Raw genomic sequence first — 18,947 nt, forward strand, 5'->3', positions numbered from 1 at the left:
GCTAATGGGGTCTCCGATGATCAGATTCGCCTCAGATTGTTCTCTTTTTCTTTGAAGGATGATGTTAGGATTTGTACGATAGCATGGATCCCAACTCGGTCGAAACTTGGGATGCAATGGTTGAGCTCTTCTTGGATAAATACTACCCACCGAGCGAGACACCAAAGCGCCAAGCTGAAGTCATCTCTTATGCAATGCATCATCGGGAGAATATTCACGAGGCATGGAAGAGATTCAAACACCTGATGAAGAGATGCCCCAACTACGGGTTAAGCCCGGGGCAACAGATCGTAACTTTCCACAGGGGAGCCACTCCGGAGGCAATACGCGAGTTGAATATGAGCGCAGGGGGGTCACTCCTTAAGTTGGGAGAAGACGATGCATTAGAGGTGATTGAGAGGGTGGCCTCCAACGATGATGGGTGGAAGAATGAGAGAAGCAAAACCTACAGGGTGGCGTCCGCATCGGACGTTGACAAGATGGACATGATGTCCAAGCAGCTGGATTTCTTAACTAATAAGTTTGGCTATATGGAAACAGAGCCAACCGGGCTCGAAAGTGAAGAGGTGAATTACTTGCACCAAGGCGGTAACAATCGGAATTTCAACAACAACTACTGCCACAATCAAGGGGGTGGTAGCTTCAACAACTTTGGGAATAAGGCACATCCCAACTTGTCTTATGGGAATCCTCACAATGCCATGTAGCCACCTCCGGGGTTTCAAGTGTCGAATGGACAAGTCGTTGAGCCGAAGAAGCATGAGCTTGGAGATGTCTTGATGACGTTTATGAAGCAGACAGGGGAAATTATGGCCAATTCTGATATGAGACTGAAGCAGGTAGAGACACCAAAAGGTAAGGCAATTTGATTGGATAAGAGCTTGGAATTGTGCATCGGATCCTTGAGTTCTACAATTTTCTCCATATTATCTTTTCACTCCGTGTTTACTTGTTTTTATTTATTTATTTGTTCATTATATGCTTTTCGTAGTGTTAGAATAAAACCAAACATTTCCCGATTCTCTAGATAGTATTCAACATTTGTTCGTGGTAGTTAAGTTGATACAAATTAGTCTTTGTGGGATACGATACTATTGCTTGCTAATTGCTACACTAGCCCCGTACACTTGCGGGTATCACTTGTGTTAAAATAAGTCGAGTCGTCAATCCCAAGGACTGCAAGGATTGCAAAGCCATCAATCTGAGGAATGGTAAAAGCTATGAAGGTCCAACCATGCCTGCAGAGAAGGAGAAGATCTCGCAAAAAGAGGTAGTTGTAGAAGATGTAGTGGAAGAAGAGGAAGAGCCAGTGGAGGAAGTACCGCCTCCCAAGGCAAATACTGTGATACCTGCACCCCCAGTCGAAGTTAAAATTTCATTCCCACAGCGTGTGCAGAAGAAGAAGGTAGATGATCAGTTCTCTAGATTTCTTGACATTTTCAGAAAGGTACACATCAATATTCCGTTGGTAGAGGCGTTACAGCAAATGCCTAGCTATGCCAAATTTCTGAAAGATGTTATCTCCAAGAAGAGGAGATGGGTGGAGCACGAGACCGTCAACTTGACGGAGAGCTGTAGTGCCATTATCCAGAAGAAATTGCCCGCTAAGATGAAAGATCATGGAAGCTTCACTATATCGTGCATAGTGGGGGATAGCCAAGTGGGCAAGGCACTATGTGACTTGGGAGCGAGCATTAATCTTATGTCGTTCTCGTTCTTTCAAAAGCTGAAGATTGGGACACTGAGACCCACCACCATCACACTCCAGATGGCCGACCGATCTGTGTCGTATCGGAGAGGGATTGTTGAAGATATACTCGTCAAAGTCAATGACTTCATCTTCCCTGTGGATTTTGTGGTGCTTGATATGGAGGAAGACCGGAATGTTCCTCTTATACTGGGAAGACCTTTCCTAGCTACAGGGAAGGCAATGATCGACGTGCAGAAGGGTGAGCTCACACTCCGACTTAATGATGAGAGCGTCACATTCTCCATCTACAATGCAATGCAGAGGCACGATGATGAAGATGCATGGAGAGTGGAGCACTGTAACATGGTTGAAGTGGTCGATGATTGTGTGAACGAAGTGACCCAAGCCATTTTGCCACAAGATCAATTGGAGCGATGTTTATCACAATCTATCTTCTCTCCTTAATATAATGATATTAATGAGCCTAATACCGATTTGTTAAATTTTGTAGATGCTCTTAATTCAGCGGAGGAGGTCCCTAGATTTCGACAGAAATTCTTACCGTTGAGGGATCCGAATGAAGAGGAGAAGAAGGAGGAAAAGAAAGAGGAACTGAAGCCGTTGCCATCACACCTTAAGTATGCATTTCTCGGGGAGAATGATACTTATCCGGTAATCGTATCATCCTCACTCACTACTAATGAACTTAATAAATTGCTTAGAGTGCTTAGGAAGCATAGGGGTGCAATTGGGTGGTCCATCTCGGACCTTAAGAGGATAAGTCCTACGGTTTGCATGCATAGAATTCTTCTAGAAGAGGGGTCTAAACCCAAAGCTCAAAACCAAAGGAGACTTAACCCGATAATGCAAGACGTGGTGAGGAAGGAAGTGCTTAAGTGGATAGATGTCGGGATCGTCTATGCTATCTCAGATAGTGATTGGGTATGTCCCACCCAAGTGGTAGCTAAGAAGGGTGGGATGACGGTAGTAAAAGGGGGAGAAGATGAGATGATAGCCACTAGGTTGGTAACCGGGTGGAGAGTATGCATAGATTATAGAGCCCTTAATGCTGCAACTAGGAATGACCATTTTCCCCTCCAATTCATTGACCAGATGCTAGATAGGTTGGCAGGGTATGAGTACTATTGCTTTCTAGATGGCTACTCCGGATATAATCAGATCTTAATTGCCCCAGAGGATCAATATAAATCTGCTTTTATTTGTCCTTATGGTGTGTATGCTTTCAGGATGATTTCATTTGGCCTTTGCAATGCCCTAGCCACCTTTCAGAGCTGTATGATATCCATCTTTCACGACATGGTGGAAGATATAATGGAAGTCTTCATGGATGACTTCTCCGTCTTTGGTAGCTCTTTTGATAATTGTTTATGGAATCTAACTCGTGCTTTGCAGAGATGTGAAGAGACAAACTTGGTGCTCAACTGGGAGAAGTGCCATTTTATGGTGAGAGATGGCATTGTGCTTGGACAAAAAATATTTGCAGGAGGACTTGAGGTGGACAGGGCCAAGATAGTGGCGATTGAGCAGTTGCCACCACCATCCAATGCGAAGGCTGTGAGGAGTTTCCTTGGTCACGCCAGGTTTTATAGGCGGTTTATAAAGGATTTCTCTAGAATTGCTAGGCCTTTATGTCATTTACTCGCTAAGGATGTTAAATTTGATTTTTCCCTTGAATGTTTGCAGGCCTTCGAGACTTTGAAGAAAGCGCTTGTGAGTGCACCCGTGCTTATCTCACCGGATTGGTCACAACCGTTCGAGATCATGTCTGACGCAAGTGATGTGGCCGTTGGATCTGCTTTAGGTCAGAAAAGAGACAAGATTTTCAGGGTGATCTACTATGCAAGCCGGACCTTAGATGCGGCGCATGCAAATTATACTACCACCGAGAAAGAGATGTTGGCGGTGGTGTATTCATTCGACAAGTTCCGTCCCTATCTCATTGGGGCGAGGACTATTGTGTTCACAGACCATGCCGCCATCCGCCACCTTTTTGCCAAGGTGGATGCCAAGCCGAGACTGATACGGTGGGTCCTGCTTCTACAGGAATTTGATCTAGAGATTCGAGACAGGAAGGGATGTGAGAACGTGGTAGCTGACCACTTATCGAGATTAGAGCACTGTTTTGAAGGGGAGAATTTGAAGATTCCCATCAATGAAGAATTCCCCGACGAGCATCTCTTATATGCTCAAGGCCCATCTCCATGGTTTGCAGATATTGTGAATTTCTTGGTGGCAAAGATCATTCCGGAGGACTACAAGTCATATCAGAAGAAGAAGTTCTTCCACGACGTCAAGTTCTACTTTTGGAACGAGCCATTCCTGTTTAGGTGATGTGCCGACATGGTGATACGAGATGCGTTCCCGATGATGAATGGGAACATGTGATAAGGAAGTTCCACTCTAGTCCTAGTGGAGGACATTTTGGAGCTAACCGAACAGCGATGAAGGTGCTCCAATGCGGTCTCTATTGGCCGAGTATCTATGGAGATTGTCAAATCTTTTACTCCATTGCAATGAGTGCCAAAGGACCGGGGGAGTTTCGAAGAAGAAAGAGATGTCCATAACTTCCATTGTGGAGGTGCTTTTTGATGTATGGGGGATCGATTTCATGGGTCCCTTTCCACCTTCATCCGGACATCAATACATACTCTTGGCGATCGACTACATCTCGAGGTGGGTAGAGGCTATCCCCACTCACGCCAACTCCTCCAAGGTCGTGATTAGCTTCGTTCAGAAAAATCTCTTCACAAGGTTTGGGGCTCCAAGATTGTTGATTAGTGATGGGGGTCCCATTTCAAGAATAGGTGGCTCGAGCTCGTGTTGTAAAAATTTGGTGTTAAGCACCGAATCACCACCCCCTATCAGCCTCAAGCAAATGGTCAAACAGAGTTGGCTAATAGAGAAATTAAGGGGATACTTGAGAAGACGGTGAATGCTAATAGGAAGGATTGGTCGATGAAGCTTGATGATGCTCTTTGGGCATATAGGACGGCGTACAAGACGCCGATTGGCATGTCACCATATCAATTGGTGTTCGGCAAATCTTGCCATCTTCCGGTGGAGTTAGAGCACAAATTCTATTGGGCGGTGAAGCAATTCAATGCGGAGTACTACATAGCGGGGAATGAGAGACAACTTCATCTCAACCTTCTCGATGAATTCAGAAATGAAGCTTTTGAGAACTCCTCCATCTACAAGGAGCGTCTCAAGACTTATCATGATAAGATGATAGAGAAGTGGGAGTTTGCCCCGGGAGATTCCGTGCTACTCTTTAATGCACGAATGAAGCTTTTCCCCGGAAAGCTCAAGTCTAAGTGGTCCGGGCCGTTCAAGGTGAAGACGGTGATGAAGAATGGAGCCATAGAGCTTCAAGGAGATGATGGAAGGATTTTTACGGCTAATGGCCAAAATGTGAAGAAATTCCATAGCTATGAGCAGAAGGAAGATGTGTTCGAGCATACCACGGTAAAAAATTGCGCTATAGGGGAGGCAACCCCTAGTAGGTAGTTTTATTGTTTTTTTTGTGTGTGGTTGTGTCTTTTTATTTTGGTGTGTTTTTCCTTTTGTTTTCCCCCATAGTTCCTTTGTTTGTGTTATTTTCTACATCTTGGCGGAAGTAAATCTCACTTGGGTATTTTGGAGTTTGGTGTGCTTGTTATTGAGTTTGGTGCAGGGACATAAAAATGGAAGAGATGCAATTTTTGGCAGAAAGTGCCCAGAAACGAGCACCCGGCCGGGTGAATTATTAGTTGTAAAACTCTACCCGACCGAGTCGTGCAAATCATACGTAGAGTCCAGAGAAGGGTCGAAAAAGGGCACCCGGCCGGGTGAATTTTATGTACAAAAATACATACCCGGCCGGGTCATAGGAATGCTGCCGTCGGAGTCCAGAAGGGGGTCTAAAAGTGCCACCCGGCCGGGTGGATTATTAGTTCAAAAATCCTACCCGGCCGGGTCTTCCGTCGCGAGCCCTAGGTTTTAAAAGGTACGAAATTTTTCTAATTTCTTCACTTTCCTCTCACACCCGACGGCGCTTTCCCCCCTCTTTCGAAATTCCTCCTCCAATTCACACACATTTCACTTCACCCACTTCAAATCCATCCCACCCATCACCATTACTTATGATTTAGAAGAGTTTCACCGATTATTTTGGGGGTTTTGCTCAAGAAATCAAAGAGGAAGCAAATTTTCAAAATTTCTCTACTTCTAAACACCAAAGGTATGATTTTCTTCTCTAATCTTCATTATCCATGGATGTATTGTGAAATTTTTTGTGGGTATGAAGTTATTTGCACTCATGAGTTGAATTGTGAAAAACTATGGTGTTAATTCGTGAATTTTTGCTTGAGGTGAAGTTTTGACTATGAATTGATGAATTTTGGTGTTACCATGTTCTTGGACTTAAGTTGATGCTTGATGTTGGGTGTGGAATTCATGTTCTTGTGTGCAATTAAATTGCTTGTGGTATTGTTGATTGAGTATTTGTTACATAATGGGGGGAATGTGACAATTTTGTGAGCTCATAGGGATTGAGTCTATCTCCCTAATTTGATTGAATTGTGATGTATAGGCTTTAGAAATTGAGTCTATCTTTCTAAAATCCTACTTGCTTTCGCCCTATATGTCTTGCTTGGTGTTAGTGCTTCTGATTTTAGGAATTGAGTCTATCTTCCTAATTTCACCTTATTTTGCCTACAATTATAAATCTTTGATTATAGACTAAAGTTTGGGGGAGTTGGCTGTTTGTTGTGGTTTATTTCAGGTACATCTAATATGGTCAACACAGCTAATCCCCAGAATGTGAATGTCACCCTAAGAGGTAAGGAGGAGAAGACAAGATGGGCAGCTCTTGCACTATTGGATAGTATGTCCTCCTGGTACCCGGTCATCGACTTGATCATAGATATGGGCATTCAAACATCTTGGGAAGCTCTCTTGGAAGCGGGCCACCTCAACTTTCTATTTGCACATCGTTATGGATCATACAAGGTCTTAACTTTGGAGTTCATGTCCACTCTCCAATTGAACTATATCAATAAAGCCTTGGCCTCTATCACCTTCCGCTTGGAAAATGTCGAGCACACACTCACGTTGGCAGAATTCAACTCCATCTTCCATTTACTCGACGAAAATGAGGAAAGGTACATTAAAGAGCCCCAAGACTATGACAGGAATGATTTCTGGGGCCATTTACACTGGATGAGGCCACGTCTAGCCAGGGCCCTATTTATACTCCCTCCCGCGCTAAGTTAAACTCCATCCGGAATCCGGTACTGAGGTACATGGCCAAGGCCTTAGTATGCTTCCCGTTCGCTCACAAAGAACTGGGCAACATTTCTTTTGATGTACTATTCATTCTATGGGGCATCTTGGCCCACCGGAGGATCAATACCGGCAATTACATGATTAAGCATCTGGAGAGACAAGCAAAGAAGAAGAGTGGGACACTATGTTGTGGGGGTGTGGTCACCCGCTTGGCCCACCATTTCCAGGTCGATGTGGAAGAACGGGCTCCAGATTCGGGGCCAATGTCCATTGATTGGGATTTTCTGAAGAAGTCGGGTATGATCACGGTGGACAGTAGGGGCGCCGGGTACTTCATCCTAGGCCCGAAGATAGTTTTCCGATTCCCCGACCCTCTGCTTACTGCTGTCGGGGGGTGGACTTATCAGGATAATTGGAAGATGAACTCCGATGCCCATTTGGCAAAAATGGAGAGTGATCCTCCCCAGGGCGAAGGTCAGCGACCTATGCGTGTGGGCGCCCATCTACTCCAACGCCCAGAGATCCCCGATGAACCCTTGCCTACCCGAGCTGAACAAGAAATGGACGAAGATGAAGAAGAGTAGGCTACAGAGCATGAGCCAGAAGGGAGCAGCCGACCGAAGAGAAGCCGCCCTTCTAGGGAAAGCCGAATGGCAGACATTACCTCAGGGATCCAGCGACTGCAGATGGGTCAAGACAACCAATGGGAATTTATGCGACAATGGCGCCAGGAGAACCAACTGTTGATGGCTCGTCAAGAATCCCGTCTTGAGGCTTGTGAGACGCGGATTGAGCACCTTCAAGCTCAGGGGGATGCCCGATGGACTGAGGCGCAAGCCTTCTACCAAGCATATTATGCGAGGTTTCAACCTCCATCTGAGTAGAGGTAACCACACCATCCACTTCTCTTCAAACTTATTCCGTCCTTCGCATTGAATAAGTTTGGGGGGGTCTGACGTGGATTGGTGATGCTCTCCCTCCCCACTATCTTTGGTGATGATGAACTTCTTGATTGGTCGATGTTTCGTGAACTATTTTGATCTGTATTTTGTTTCGATTTGATTTGTGTATGTCCCTCCTGTGGGACTTGAATATGGGGATGTAATGATCGTATACTTATCCATACTGTGAGGTGTTTATTTTTGGGGCGCTTATGATGATTTCTTTTGTTGTCTGAAAAATGCTTTGTGAAAATGGCGGGAATATGCGTAATCGATTATGATTTTCTTTGGAGTGAATTGCTTGGTTGCTTGTTCAATGCCAATTCCCAGTGAGATTTGAGCCTAACATTCGTTTCTGTGTGATTTTATCAAGTACTTGTTGTTGTCTAGAACTTGCTCCTAATCATTTTCAAGTCTACATAGTGAATGTGAATTTAGGAGATGACGTTAGGCATTCTTTGATTTTCCCTTCACAAGTGTATATATTTTGTCTTAATCCTTAGTCAACCCTCCTAGCCTATAAAAAGAGTGTCGATTGTTGATTAATTGTAAATCACTCTTAAAAGTGACAAGCCTACAAAACTTAGAAGTACATATGGGGCGTTGTACGAAAATAAGGGAGGTATAAGCTAGACGAAGTCTAGAGGAAAAAAAAAACATCAAATAAATTGTGGAGGTATAAGCTAGACGAAGTCTAGAGGAGTTTTTGGTTGGGTTTCTAAATAAGTGGGAATCGGATGGGAGGAAGAAGTTCGACAGAGTCTTACTTATCTGAGAATTGTATTGAGAAATGGTCTTTTGTTGGGAGATTCAATATGTGGTACTTGTGCTTCGTATTCTATTCAGCCACTTTAGCCTAAATATTCCCTACCATCCAAAGAGCCACATTAAAACCATAATAAAGCCCTTTCTGATTTTAGATTTACTTTCACATTCTAGTAGAGGAGATGTTTGATTTTGAGCAAGCCTATGGTAAACACTACTTGTATTTTGATTTGAGTGATTATTATTGAGCCTCTATACACTTGAGAGTGAGAGAAGCATAAAAAAATTTACACTTCATGAACTTGTGAGGGCATTGAAACCAAGTGATACACGAGACAGTAACTCAGGGTAATGTTTGATTAACCTTTGCATACTTCCATGCTACTGTTTTTTTAAAATTTATTTATGAAGCAAAGCCCAATTTCACCTCTTGTATGAGTTCATTGTTGTGATCTTCTTCTTATTTGAGGACAAATAAGGTTTCAAGTTTGGGGGAGTTGATAAACTCATGTTTTAGTTGGTTTAATTGGTCTGTTGAGGTACTTAATGTTGAGTTTTGATGCTTGAATTGTCTATTTCCAGCCAATTATCCTATCTTTTGGAGTTTCATGTGTTTGTTGAGTGTTCTAGGATGAATAGATGAAAAAGACGCAAAAATCCGGCCGATTGTGCAAAGGAGGCAGCAGAGCCTTCAAAAGCTACACCCGGTCGGGTGAATTTTACCCTGATAAATTCCACCCGGCCGGGTAGGATGGAATCAGCATATGAGATCAGAAATGGGTCAAAAAACGACACCCGACCGGGTGAATTTCCAGCACAAATATTCCACCCGGCCGGGTACAAAAAAGACAGCGTGATGAGTCCAGAAAGGGGTCTGAAATGGCCACCCGGCCGGGTACTGCAGTTTGACGCGTCTGAAAGCTGAAAACGCAATTTTTGAAGTGAAAAAAAGAGAAGAAAAGGCTAGGGTTGGATCCCACGACATCCATTCTGCACCTACCGCATCCATCACTCACACACACCTCCAAGAACACTTTGAGAGAGAGAATTGAAGATTGAAGACTCTAGATCGGAAGATTGAAGAATTCATTCCTAGATTCATTCCACAAGAGTTCTTAGTATCTATCTTTCATGTTTTTGTTCGGATTCTTTGTGTTAAACTTAGTTTTCTCCATGAACATGAGTAGCTAAACACCTTTTTATCCAATTGATTTTGCTCTTACCTTGCTCTTGTAGTTATTTGATTATTCTTGGGTTTATTCATTTCAATTGTTTGACCACCACTTGATTGTGTAGGATTAATTAGATTAATCGGGAGATGAAATAATTAATCTGGAAATAAGAATAATTCACACCTTAATGCAATAAAACTCGGGAGAGTTGAGGTTTTGAGTGAGGTCTTTAATCTAATCGAGCTTTTGGAAGTTAGGGGTTTTAGGATTAGAAGGGGACTTCAATCCTAGCACCTAATCTGCAGGTTTCTCACCTCGGGAGGGGGTTTAATCTATAATTATGGTCGACTTAGTAATTCTAGAGACACCAAATGTAAGACAATTTGATTGGATAAGAGCTTGGAATTGTGCATCGGATCCTTGAGTTCTACAATTTTCTCCATATTATATTTTCACTCCGTGTTTACTTATTTTTATTATTTATTTGTTCATTATATGCTTTTCGTAGTGTTAGAACAAAACCAAACCTTTCCCGATTCTCTAAATAGTAGTCAACATTTGTTCGTGGTAGTTAAGTTGATACAAATTAGTCTCTGTGGGATGCGATACTCTTGCTTGCTAATTGCTACACTAGCCCCGTACACTTGCGGGTATCACTTGTGTTAAAATAAGTCGAGTCACCTTCATGTCTCCGGGATTATTAAGGGAAGTCACGATTTTCAGATAAGCCCTCTCTCAAGTGCACCTATCCAGTAGATTAGACTCTAACTATCAAAGTCTCAATCTAATAGATTAGATTCTAATTCCTTAAGTTCCTAAGACTCAAGTCCTCACAAAGGGTCCCCTCTCTCGAGTGCCGATAAACCTATGTGTTGTACTCGTTCCTTTTACCACGTAAAACTAGCTATCTCTCGATTAATCTAGTTAAACAGACATAGTTCTAAAGTTGGCCAGACAAAAAAACAACAAAAGCACAAGAACAAACAAAACAATCACAAGAGCTAGGAAAAGGTTCAATTCATTAAATCAAAACACGTTCATAATATGCTTCACCAAAAATTTCACGAAAGATGTTTAACTACTCATAGACAAGTAGTAAAAACAATAAAAGTATCAAGACGTGAAAGAAATTGATAAAACTCAAAGTTGAATCTTCAATATTCAGTGAAATTGATAAAACTACGGTTGAATCTTCAATCTTCATTCTTCTCTTGCCTGGATCTGCAAAGCTCCGCTCCAATGGAAGATGGATGAATTATTTGCGGAAGATGGAATGGAAGAATGTGTAGAGGAGAGAAGGATTGGAGGCTCTGAGATGATGATTATGAATTAGGTTTGCGTATTTATAGGCGGATAAATGTTTATTTTTAATGATGTTCGTGCCCTACAATGACTGGGAGAGATTTGGGCAACAATTTATTTTATTCATTGAATTTCCGTCTATATTTCCGTCAGCTTTGACTGCACCGTGCAATGTTCGTAGAATGGTCATAACTTTCTCTACATAACTCTGATTGAGATGTTCAACATATCTACGCGAAGCTCTTTCGAAGACAAAGAGCATTGCATGTAGTAAGCACTGATTGAACTTCAAAATTGCTGGCAGAATGGGCTCGAATAGAGACTGCTGCACCTTGACCTTTTTGTACCTTTTTTCTATCTTTTCTCTATCATTTATCAACAAACACATCAAAATTAAAAAAAATGTATAACATATGCAATTTAAGAACATAATTTGCATGATTGACATTTAAAACTAGTCAAATCTAGCCATTAAAAACATGCAAAATCCGTGTTTGTCAGGCATGTAGACGTGGCAAAAGAAATAGAAATAGGCCCTGAGATGGGTAAATAATTATTTTGATTTGGTAATTTTTTATTTTAATATGTAATATCATGTTTAAATCGTATAATAACATCATGTTTTAGTCGTTATCGTGTCGTGTCAAACTAACTTACTATCATTAACAGAGAGTTGACTTTTTTTTGAGTACACGATAAAACACACGAAGCCGTTGGATTGGGACACGATAAGAACCCAATGATTTCGAGTTGGCCTGGGTTGGGTCGATAATTAGTTGATACGATAATGACTCAACCCGCATAATTTGACAGTCCTACGAAAATGGGACACCATTGTTAATACCTTTAGAGAATATTATTTCCCCTATTAATAGTTAAGCTTAACGGATGAATCCATAATCAATCAAAAGATTCAAGACTTATGAGACGAGGTAAGTTTATTAACATTGAACATGATAATTAATTGGCTAACTATTGGATAGTGGAACATAGATACTAAAAGATTGGTTGAATTTTGAAGCGTCAAGTTCCTAAATTGTTTATCGACCTATCAGATCAAAAAATTCTAGATTCACCATTGTTTTGTACTCCATCCGTTCTACTTTAAGAGTCCGGGTTTACCATTTTTAGATGTCCCATTTTAGGAGTCTCAGTTGGAATATTGCATAAAAGGTAATAAGTCATCCCTTCCACTAACTCTTTTTCACTCACATTTTACTATAAAAATAATACTCCATATAAAAGTATAACTCACATTCCACTATATTTTTTTATCAACTTTCCTTTATATTTCTTAAAATATGTGTCGAACTCAAATGAGACTACTAAAATGGGACAACGGAAATCTTATTCTTATTAATTAATAACTTCAGAATATTAGCCAAAAAACGATCAAGTTAAGGGTCGCAAAACAACTCCAATTTAAAGAGATAAACATGGGACGATTTAGTTACGGTTAGAAATTGGGTTTCCAACGAAAAACTTGGTACAATTAGGTCAGCTATGTTGATATTAACAAATAGTACGATAAATTTATAAATTATAATTGAAGATTAATATAGTTATTAACAAGATTAATTTTAATGAACTGAAATCATCAGTTGTCTAAAATTTGTCAAATTATATTTAAATTAGCAGGCTTAGCATGGTTGGGTTAATTGTAATTAGTTCAACCATAATGCAACAAGTCGTATATAATAATTAGTATCTAGACCGGAAAAAACAGTGATAAGTTTGGTAAACTTGTACATCGAAAATTTGGTACGCACCACGCAGCAATTGACAATTATTACGTGTACTTATTTAACAAGATTTAATTTGAACATAGCTTCAAGTATTCTTTTGCGGGTAGTAAAATTAAAGTACTATAACACAAAAGTGAATCACATCTTCATATACCCTTTGATAATAACAGAATTACCAATTCATTAATCATGTATCATAGTATATGTATCTTCTCACTATTATATGGAGTACTAATGTTTATAAGTACAATTTTACCATTTCAATGCCAATGTCTCTCTATTCAGTATGTCAATTTTATTTAATTAATCAACATTTCTTAGCTCACTGTCATATTTCATTGTAAACTATGACCATATTAACATTAAAACTTTCTCCAAAGCCAAGATCAAGATGAGACAAACATTTATTAAATTAATGAAGCCGGTGTATATAGTTATACTTTAAGAAAATTAAAGTCAAGATTCCTAGAATTAGCTAGGACGTAAATAATAGTAATTAATTACTCACTCAATTCTTTTTATAGATAAATAAATATAAATTTAAAATAACATTACAATAGATTCAAACTCAAAATCTTTATAAAAAAAATCCAATTTTTAATTGCTCTGACGGTATGTTCACCACAACATCGTATCGTTGACAATAAGAAATGATGACGATGCGAGGTTTAAAATAAGATCAATTAATTAAACGTTTACTATTATTTTTATTCTGCATATAGCAAACGAAACGTAGCAATTTTCCAACAACTAATTAGCATCCACTTGTCATCCAAAACTTTCAGAAATCATCTTTATTTGCAAATAAAGACCCACAGGAAACAAGAAAACAAAAGAATACAATGGGAATCACAAATAAAAAATAATTAATCATAAAAATTGAACATATACAACAATAATCCAAAAAGACCATAATTTCAACTAGTCCATCTCCTGTTAACCTTAACCTTGAACCCATGCTTCATGTAGAGAATAACAGACACATTAGGGCTAACAGGGTGACCCTTCACCACCTCCACCTCGTAGTTATGGATGATAGCCGCAGCCACCGATTTCAACTGCGTCATAGCAATTTCTTTCCCTAGACAAGTCCTCGGCCCCGCGTTGAAAGCCAAGAACTTGTACGAGGGCTCGTATCTCACCGTGCCCCGCTCCGTTATCCACCTCTCCGGCTTAAACTCTCCAGCATCTGGCCCCCATATGTACTCCATCCGCCCCATCGCGTAGAGCGAGAACATCACCTATTGTTGATATATTTAGAAACAACTATACAAGTTCCATGGGCAGTGATAAAATGCTAACTGGATCTCAACAAACTCCAAACTATGATGTAGATTGTTAGATTTCAAGATTTGATGTCAATAGTAAATGTCAACACAACGTCAATCGATTGATAATGTTGACTTTGTGTTCACTTTCTGTTGATGTTATTTATAGTATGGAGTTTGTACAATATAAAGAGTTTGTATTTGATTTGATTACATCCCTAAGTTTCATTATGACTAATTGGTTTTAGGATGGAACCATATGGATTTCTATCATTACCTTCATACTCGGGTTGACATGGTGCCCACTCGGAAGCACCACGGGCTCCATGGGGGCCTTGTGCTGGAACGGAACCGGTGGGTACAGCCTCAGAGTCTCTAGTAGCGCGCAGTGCAGGTACACCAAGCTCCGAACCTCCTCGGCCCCAAATAGTCGCCACTTCCCGCCCCCGGGCACCCCGTCCAGCTCCTCCCGAATCCTCCTCTCCGCCTCCGGGTGCGTCACCACAAGCCACGTGAACCACGTGAGCGCGGAGCTGGTGGTGTCCCGGCCCGCGATCATCAGGTTCAGTATCGTGTCTCTCAGGAACCCGTCATCGTTGCAATCCATCCCCGCCTCCGCCTCCGATCCATTGATGTACGACGTCAGCAGATCAATCCCCTCTTCACCTCTGTCTCCACCATGTTTCAACAACTCATCCCGCTTCATCGATATGTATTTGTTTATGACTCGGTCGAGCACCCCCCGCGCCCGAGTCATCTGCTTCTCGTGTCCAATCCCGAGAAACCGCTGAAGCCTCCACACCGTCTCCGGCAAGCAATGGCGCATAAATATGGCCTCCTCCGCCTCGTCCATGGCCTGCGAGAACGGGACATCGGGCAGCTCAACCGACAAACATCCCGGGTCGAAACCTGTCACCAATCTACACGTGGTGTCGAATGTGAGCCTTTGGTACAAATCTTGCAAATCGAACAAGATACCGTTGCTCGAAAAGTGGTCAAGCACGGGGACGAGGCCGGACTCGATTTTCTCCTTTGTCGTCTTGATCAGGAATTTTCGGAAGCAGTGGTGGCCGATGAGGAAGCGGGCGTGCTTCCTCTGGGCGCTCCAGGCCTCGGAGTCGGAATTGAAAATTCCGTCTCCGAGGACGTCGAAGATTTTTTTAAATTCGGGGCCTTTAGGGAAGTTGGCGAAGTTTGAACTCATGACAAAGTGGACGTTGGCGGGATCGGCCGTGAGGACGATGTCCATATCAGCGAGCCAGTGGCCTCGGAGGAGGAAGGTCCCGCCAACGGCGCCCAGAAGGTCCACGCAGCGGTCGTGGACCCTGTGGACGTGGCAGAATAGGCTCGGGAGCATCCCGAGCAAGGGCCAGTTCCAAGGCAGGCCATTCATGTTTTTCCAGCACCAAATTAAAAAAAGGCATGCCAATGATAACAATATTTCTGGATAGCCTATTGAAACCATCTTGATTGATTGATAGTAGATTAGTAGTAGTATATGGTTTGTGATAAAATTGGTGTATAAGAGGAACAAAAGTAGAGTGGCTGTATTTATGGCTTAGGGAAGGGAATGCATTGATGAATATATAAAGATCGAAATTGGGTTAAAAAAAAATTAATAATGTGATGGTTGCTATGATTTAGTTGGTTCTAGATTAGCAAGGTAGCTTATCCGTTAGTTAACATCGTGCTCCACTAATTCAAGCTACTTTAAACAAACGGTTTTTTAGTAACACAAGTACGCGGTCATGGGGATTTAATTAGGTATGAGTAGTTGAAACCGATCATCCTATATGGGCATTGAAAACACCCGCAACACTCCATATGTATATGTAAATAATGTAATGAATTGGATTTTTTTCTGGTAATTGATAATTACGTGGAAAACTCAAATATTACATTCATGGCACAAAGGCATTGTTGTCCGTTTTTGTTTGAACAACCATGTTCTGCACGGCACATTATATTTTTTCCAAAATTTATATAATTCCAAATAATTATGTAGCACGAATATTAAATGTAATATCATTTATTATAATTAATCCATAAATATTAGTAATAAAAATCTTTTACATATCTAACAATATAAAAAACTAAACTGCAAACACACATCAACAATATATAATTAAAAATATATTTAATTCAATAATGAAACACTATTAAGAATAAATGAAAAAAACTATTAAAAACTTATAATGAAAATTATCAAATGTTGAATAATATACTTTGTATAAACACACACACACGTAAACTGACATTACAAAATTAATTAAAACAGTCATAAATTTAAAAACATTAATTATACTCTCAATCTGTTAAATTTTATAATTGAATGATTACATAGAAAATTGTAAGGTTGGCAGATTTTAGAAATATTTTTCTTATATATTTATTTAATTATATCTATTTTATTTGATTCCATTCTGAATATGTACTTTAATTAATTTTATACTCCTTATTTACTAATACTATTAGTACAAAATATAAAGAATGGGATGAGATAGAAATGATATGAGGTGAGGTGAGTCCTCTTGGGATCTGAATATTTAAAATGTGATAAAGATTAACTTTGAAATGTATATCATCAATTGATTTATTATTTGATGCATAATATTTTTCATGTAAATATTTAAATCATTTGACTGTATTTTGCATGATATATCTTCACTCAACTTATTATGGGATGTTTTATTACTTTGTATAATGCAAAGTATATCATTAATTGATTTATTATTTGATGCACAAATATTTTTCATGTAAATTCTGAGGGTTTAACTTTTGATAACTTTATTAGCCGATATAACCAAACAAAAAATTGCTTCCATTCTCATCTTCTTCGCCAAAAATGTGTGTGGTTTTTTTTTCTGGACAACAAACATCTTCCTGCTCAAGCTTTACTCGTCGGCCAGCTCAATCAGGTATTTCTCTCTCTTTCTCTATTCAACAAACAAAGAAGCAATAGTGTAAATGAAATTTGCAACATTAGAAAAAAAAAACATACTACTCATTTGAGATTAGTGCTATAGTTCAACATAATAAAACATAGATATTGTATAAAAATAGCAAAAAAAAAAAATGAAATAGGATCCCTTTTGTAGAATGGTTGGAGCTAGTTCAATCTCGACAGTGAATTGAAATATTGTTGAAGTTGCCCCTAGCAAGAATGAATTTCTCTCAGTTCTTCAAGCTTCTTTGCATTTAAAATTGAAAAATAGATCATTTAAACTCTCTATATATTACTTCATTTTTTTTTTCAGAAAACATGGTTGTTTTTAGTTTAAGTTTTAATATGACCCGCTTAGTAAAAACAAACGAAGGAAGTTAGGATTCAACTAAAATATAAATACGTGGAATATAATATTGTACATTATTTTTGTAAAATGGAAAAATGACTTTGACCGTGAGACTAAAAAATAAACAAATTTACATCACACAAACCTAAAAACCTAAAGAATGTATAATTACCACTTCTCCTAATGAGATTTAAGATATTGTTTATCAAAAGCTATAATTTAAGATTGCACTGGTGAGACACTTCCTAGTCGAGCTTCATTTCATTGCAATATAGTGATGACCCTATACACTAAAAACTCAAACCTTGAAACCTAAATCCTAAACCCTTAACTTTAAAATATACACATCATGACCAACAAATGAGCCAAATATCAATAAAATTCTCCCTCCGTCCCAGCTCAAAAATTTAGCATGGTACTACAAAATAATTTAAAAATTGAATAAATTCACAAATAATACCGTACACTACTATTTGTGATGATAAATCTAAAAATTAAAATTAAAATATTTATATAAATATTAGAAATGTTTATAATGAAAATAACATTCACGTAAACGTGTAAAAGTGAGTAGACAATTAAACTATAATTTATAGTAATTTACATTGTTCATTTATAGACAATTTAAAATACTATAAATTATAGTTCAATTGTCTACTCACTTTTACATGTTTACGTGAATGTTATTTTAACATTTATCCACTTTAACTACTCCCTTCGTCTGCCATTAGAAGTCCCGGTCACTTTTGCGCACTCGTTTTGTAAAAATAATAATAAATAGTTAAAGTGTAGAAATGATAAAGTAAGAGGGAGAATAATGTTGAGAAGACTCTTATTAATATTATTCCCCCTCTTACTTTACATTTCTCAATTTTAACTATTTATTATCATTTTTATAAAACGAGTGCACAAAAGTGACCGGGACTCCTAATGGCGGACAGAGGGAGTATTTATTACTATCATTTTTATAAAACGATTGCGCAAAAGTGACCGAGACTCCTAATGACGGACGAAGGTAGTAAGTAGGAATGAGTTAGTGGAATATAAGGTTCACTACCAAAAATGGTAAAAAGTGAAATGAGACAAATTTTCAGGGACGTGCCGAAATGGTAAACTGAAACAAACTTTTAGGGATGGAGGTAGTATTAAATTTATAATAAAATGTGAATGGAATGCGTGAGTGGAATATGAGATCGATTACAAAATATAGTAAAAAAAATATGAGTACTAATTAATTGGGGACAGACAAGAAGGAAATCTGTGCTAATTAATGATGGAAAAGATGGATTAACATGAGAACTAGTAGCGTAGGGTCTGTAATGCCTTAGATCTCGAGTTTGACAGTCCCTAGTCTCATTTCTGACTGGGTGCATATTTTAAAAATTACTCCCTCCGTCCCACTTAAAATGAAATATTTGGAAATCGGTTCGGGATTTAATGTAATATTGTTTTGTGAGTTCTTGAAGAGAGAGTAAAGTAAGAGAG

At 39.4% G+C, this 18,947-nt stretch overlaps 1 protein-coding gene across 1 annotated transcript; it reads right to left on the reverse strand.

Annotated features, from left to right (window-relative positions):
- Positions 1–13,666: 13,666 nt before the first annotated feature.
- LOC125218416 (alkane hydroxylase MAH1-like) lies at positions 13,667–15,714 on the reverse strand. The gene is made up of 2 exons (XM_048120081.1): positions 14,447–15,714; positions 13,667–14,142 (listed from the first exon to the last, which is right to left on the reverse strand). Exons 1-2 carry the CDS (start codon positions 15,632–15,634, stop codon positions 13,819–13,821), a joined length of 1,512 nt encoding a protein of 503 aa, XP_047976038.1. The 5' UTR covers positions 15,635–15,714; the 3' UTR covers positions 13,667–13,818.
- Positions 15,715–18,947: the final 3,233 nt, after the last annotated feature.

This window comes from Salvia hispanica, chromosome 1 (genome assembly GCF_023119035.1).
Source record: "Salvia hispanica cultivar TCC Black 2014 chromosome 1, UniMelb_Shisp_WGS_1.0, whole genome shotgun sequence".
NCBI lineage: Eukaryota > Viridiplantae > Streptophyta > Magnoliopsida > Lamiales > Lamiaceae > Salvia > Salvia hispanica.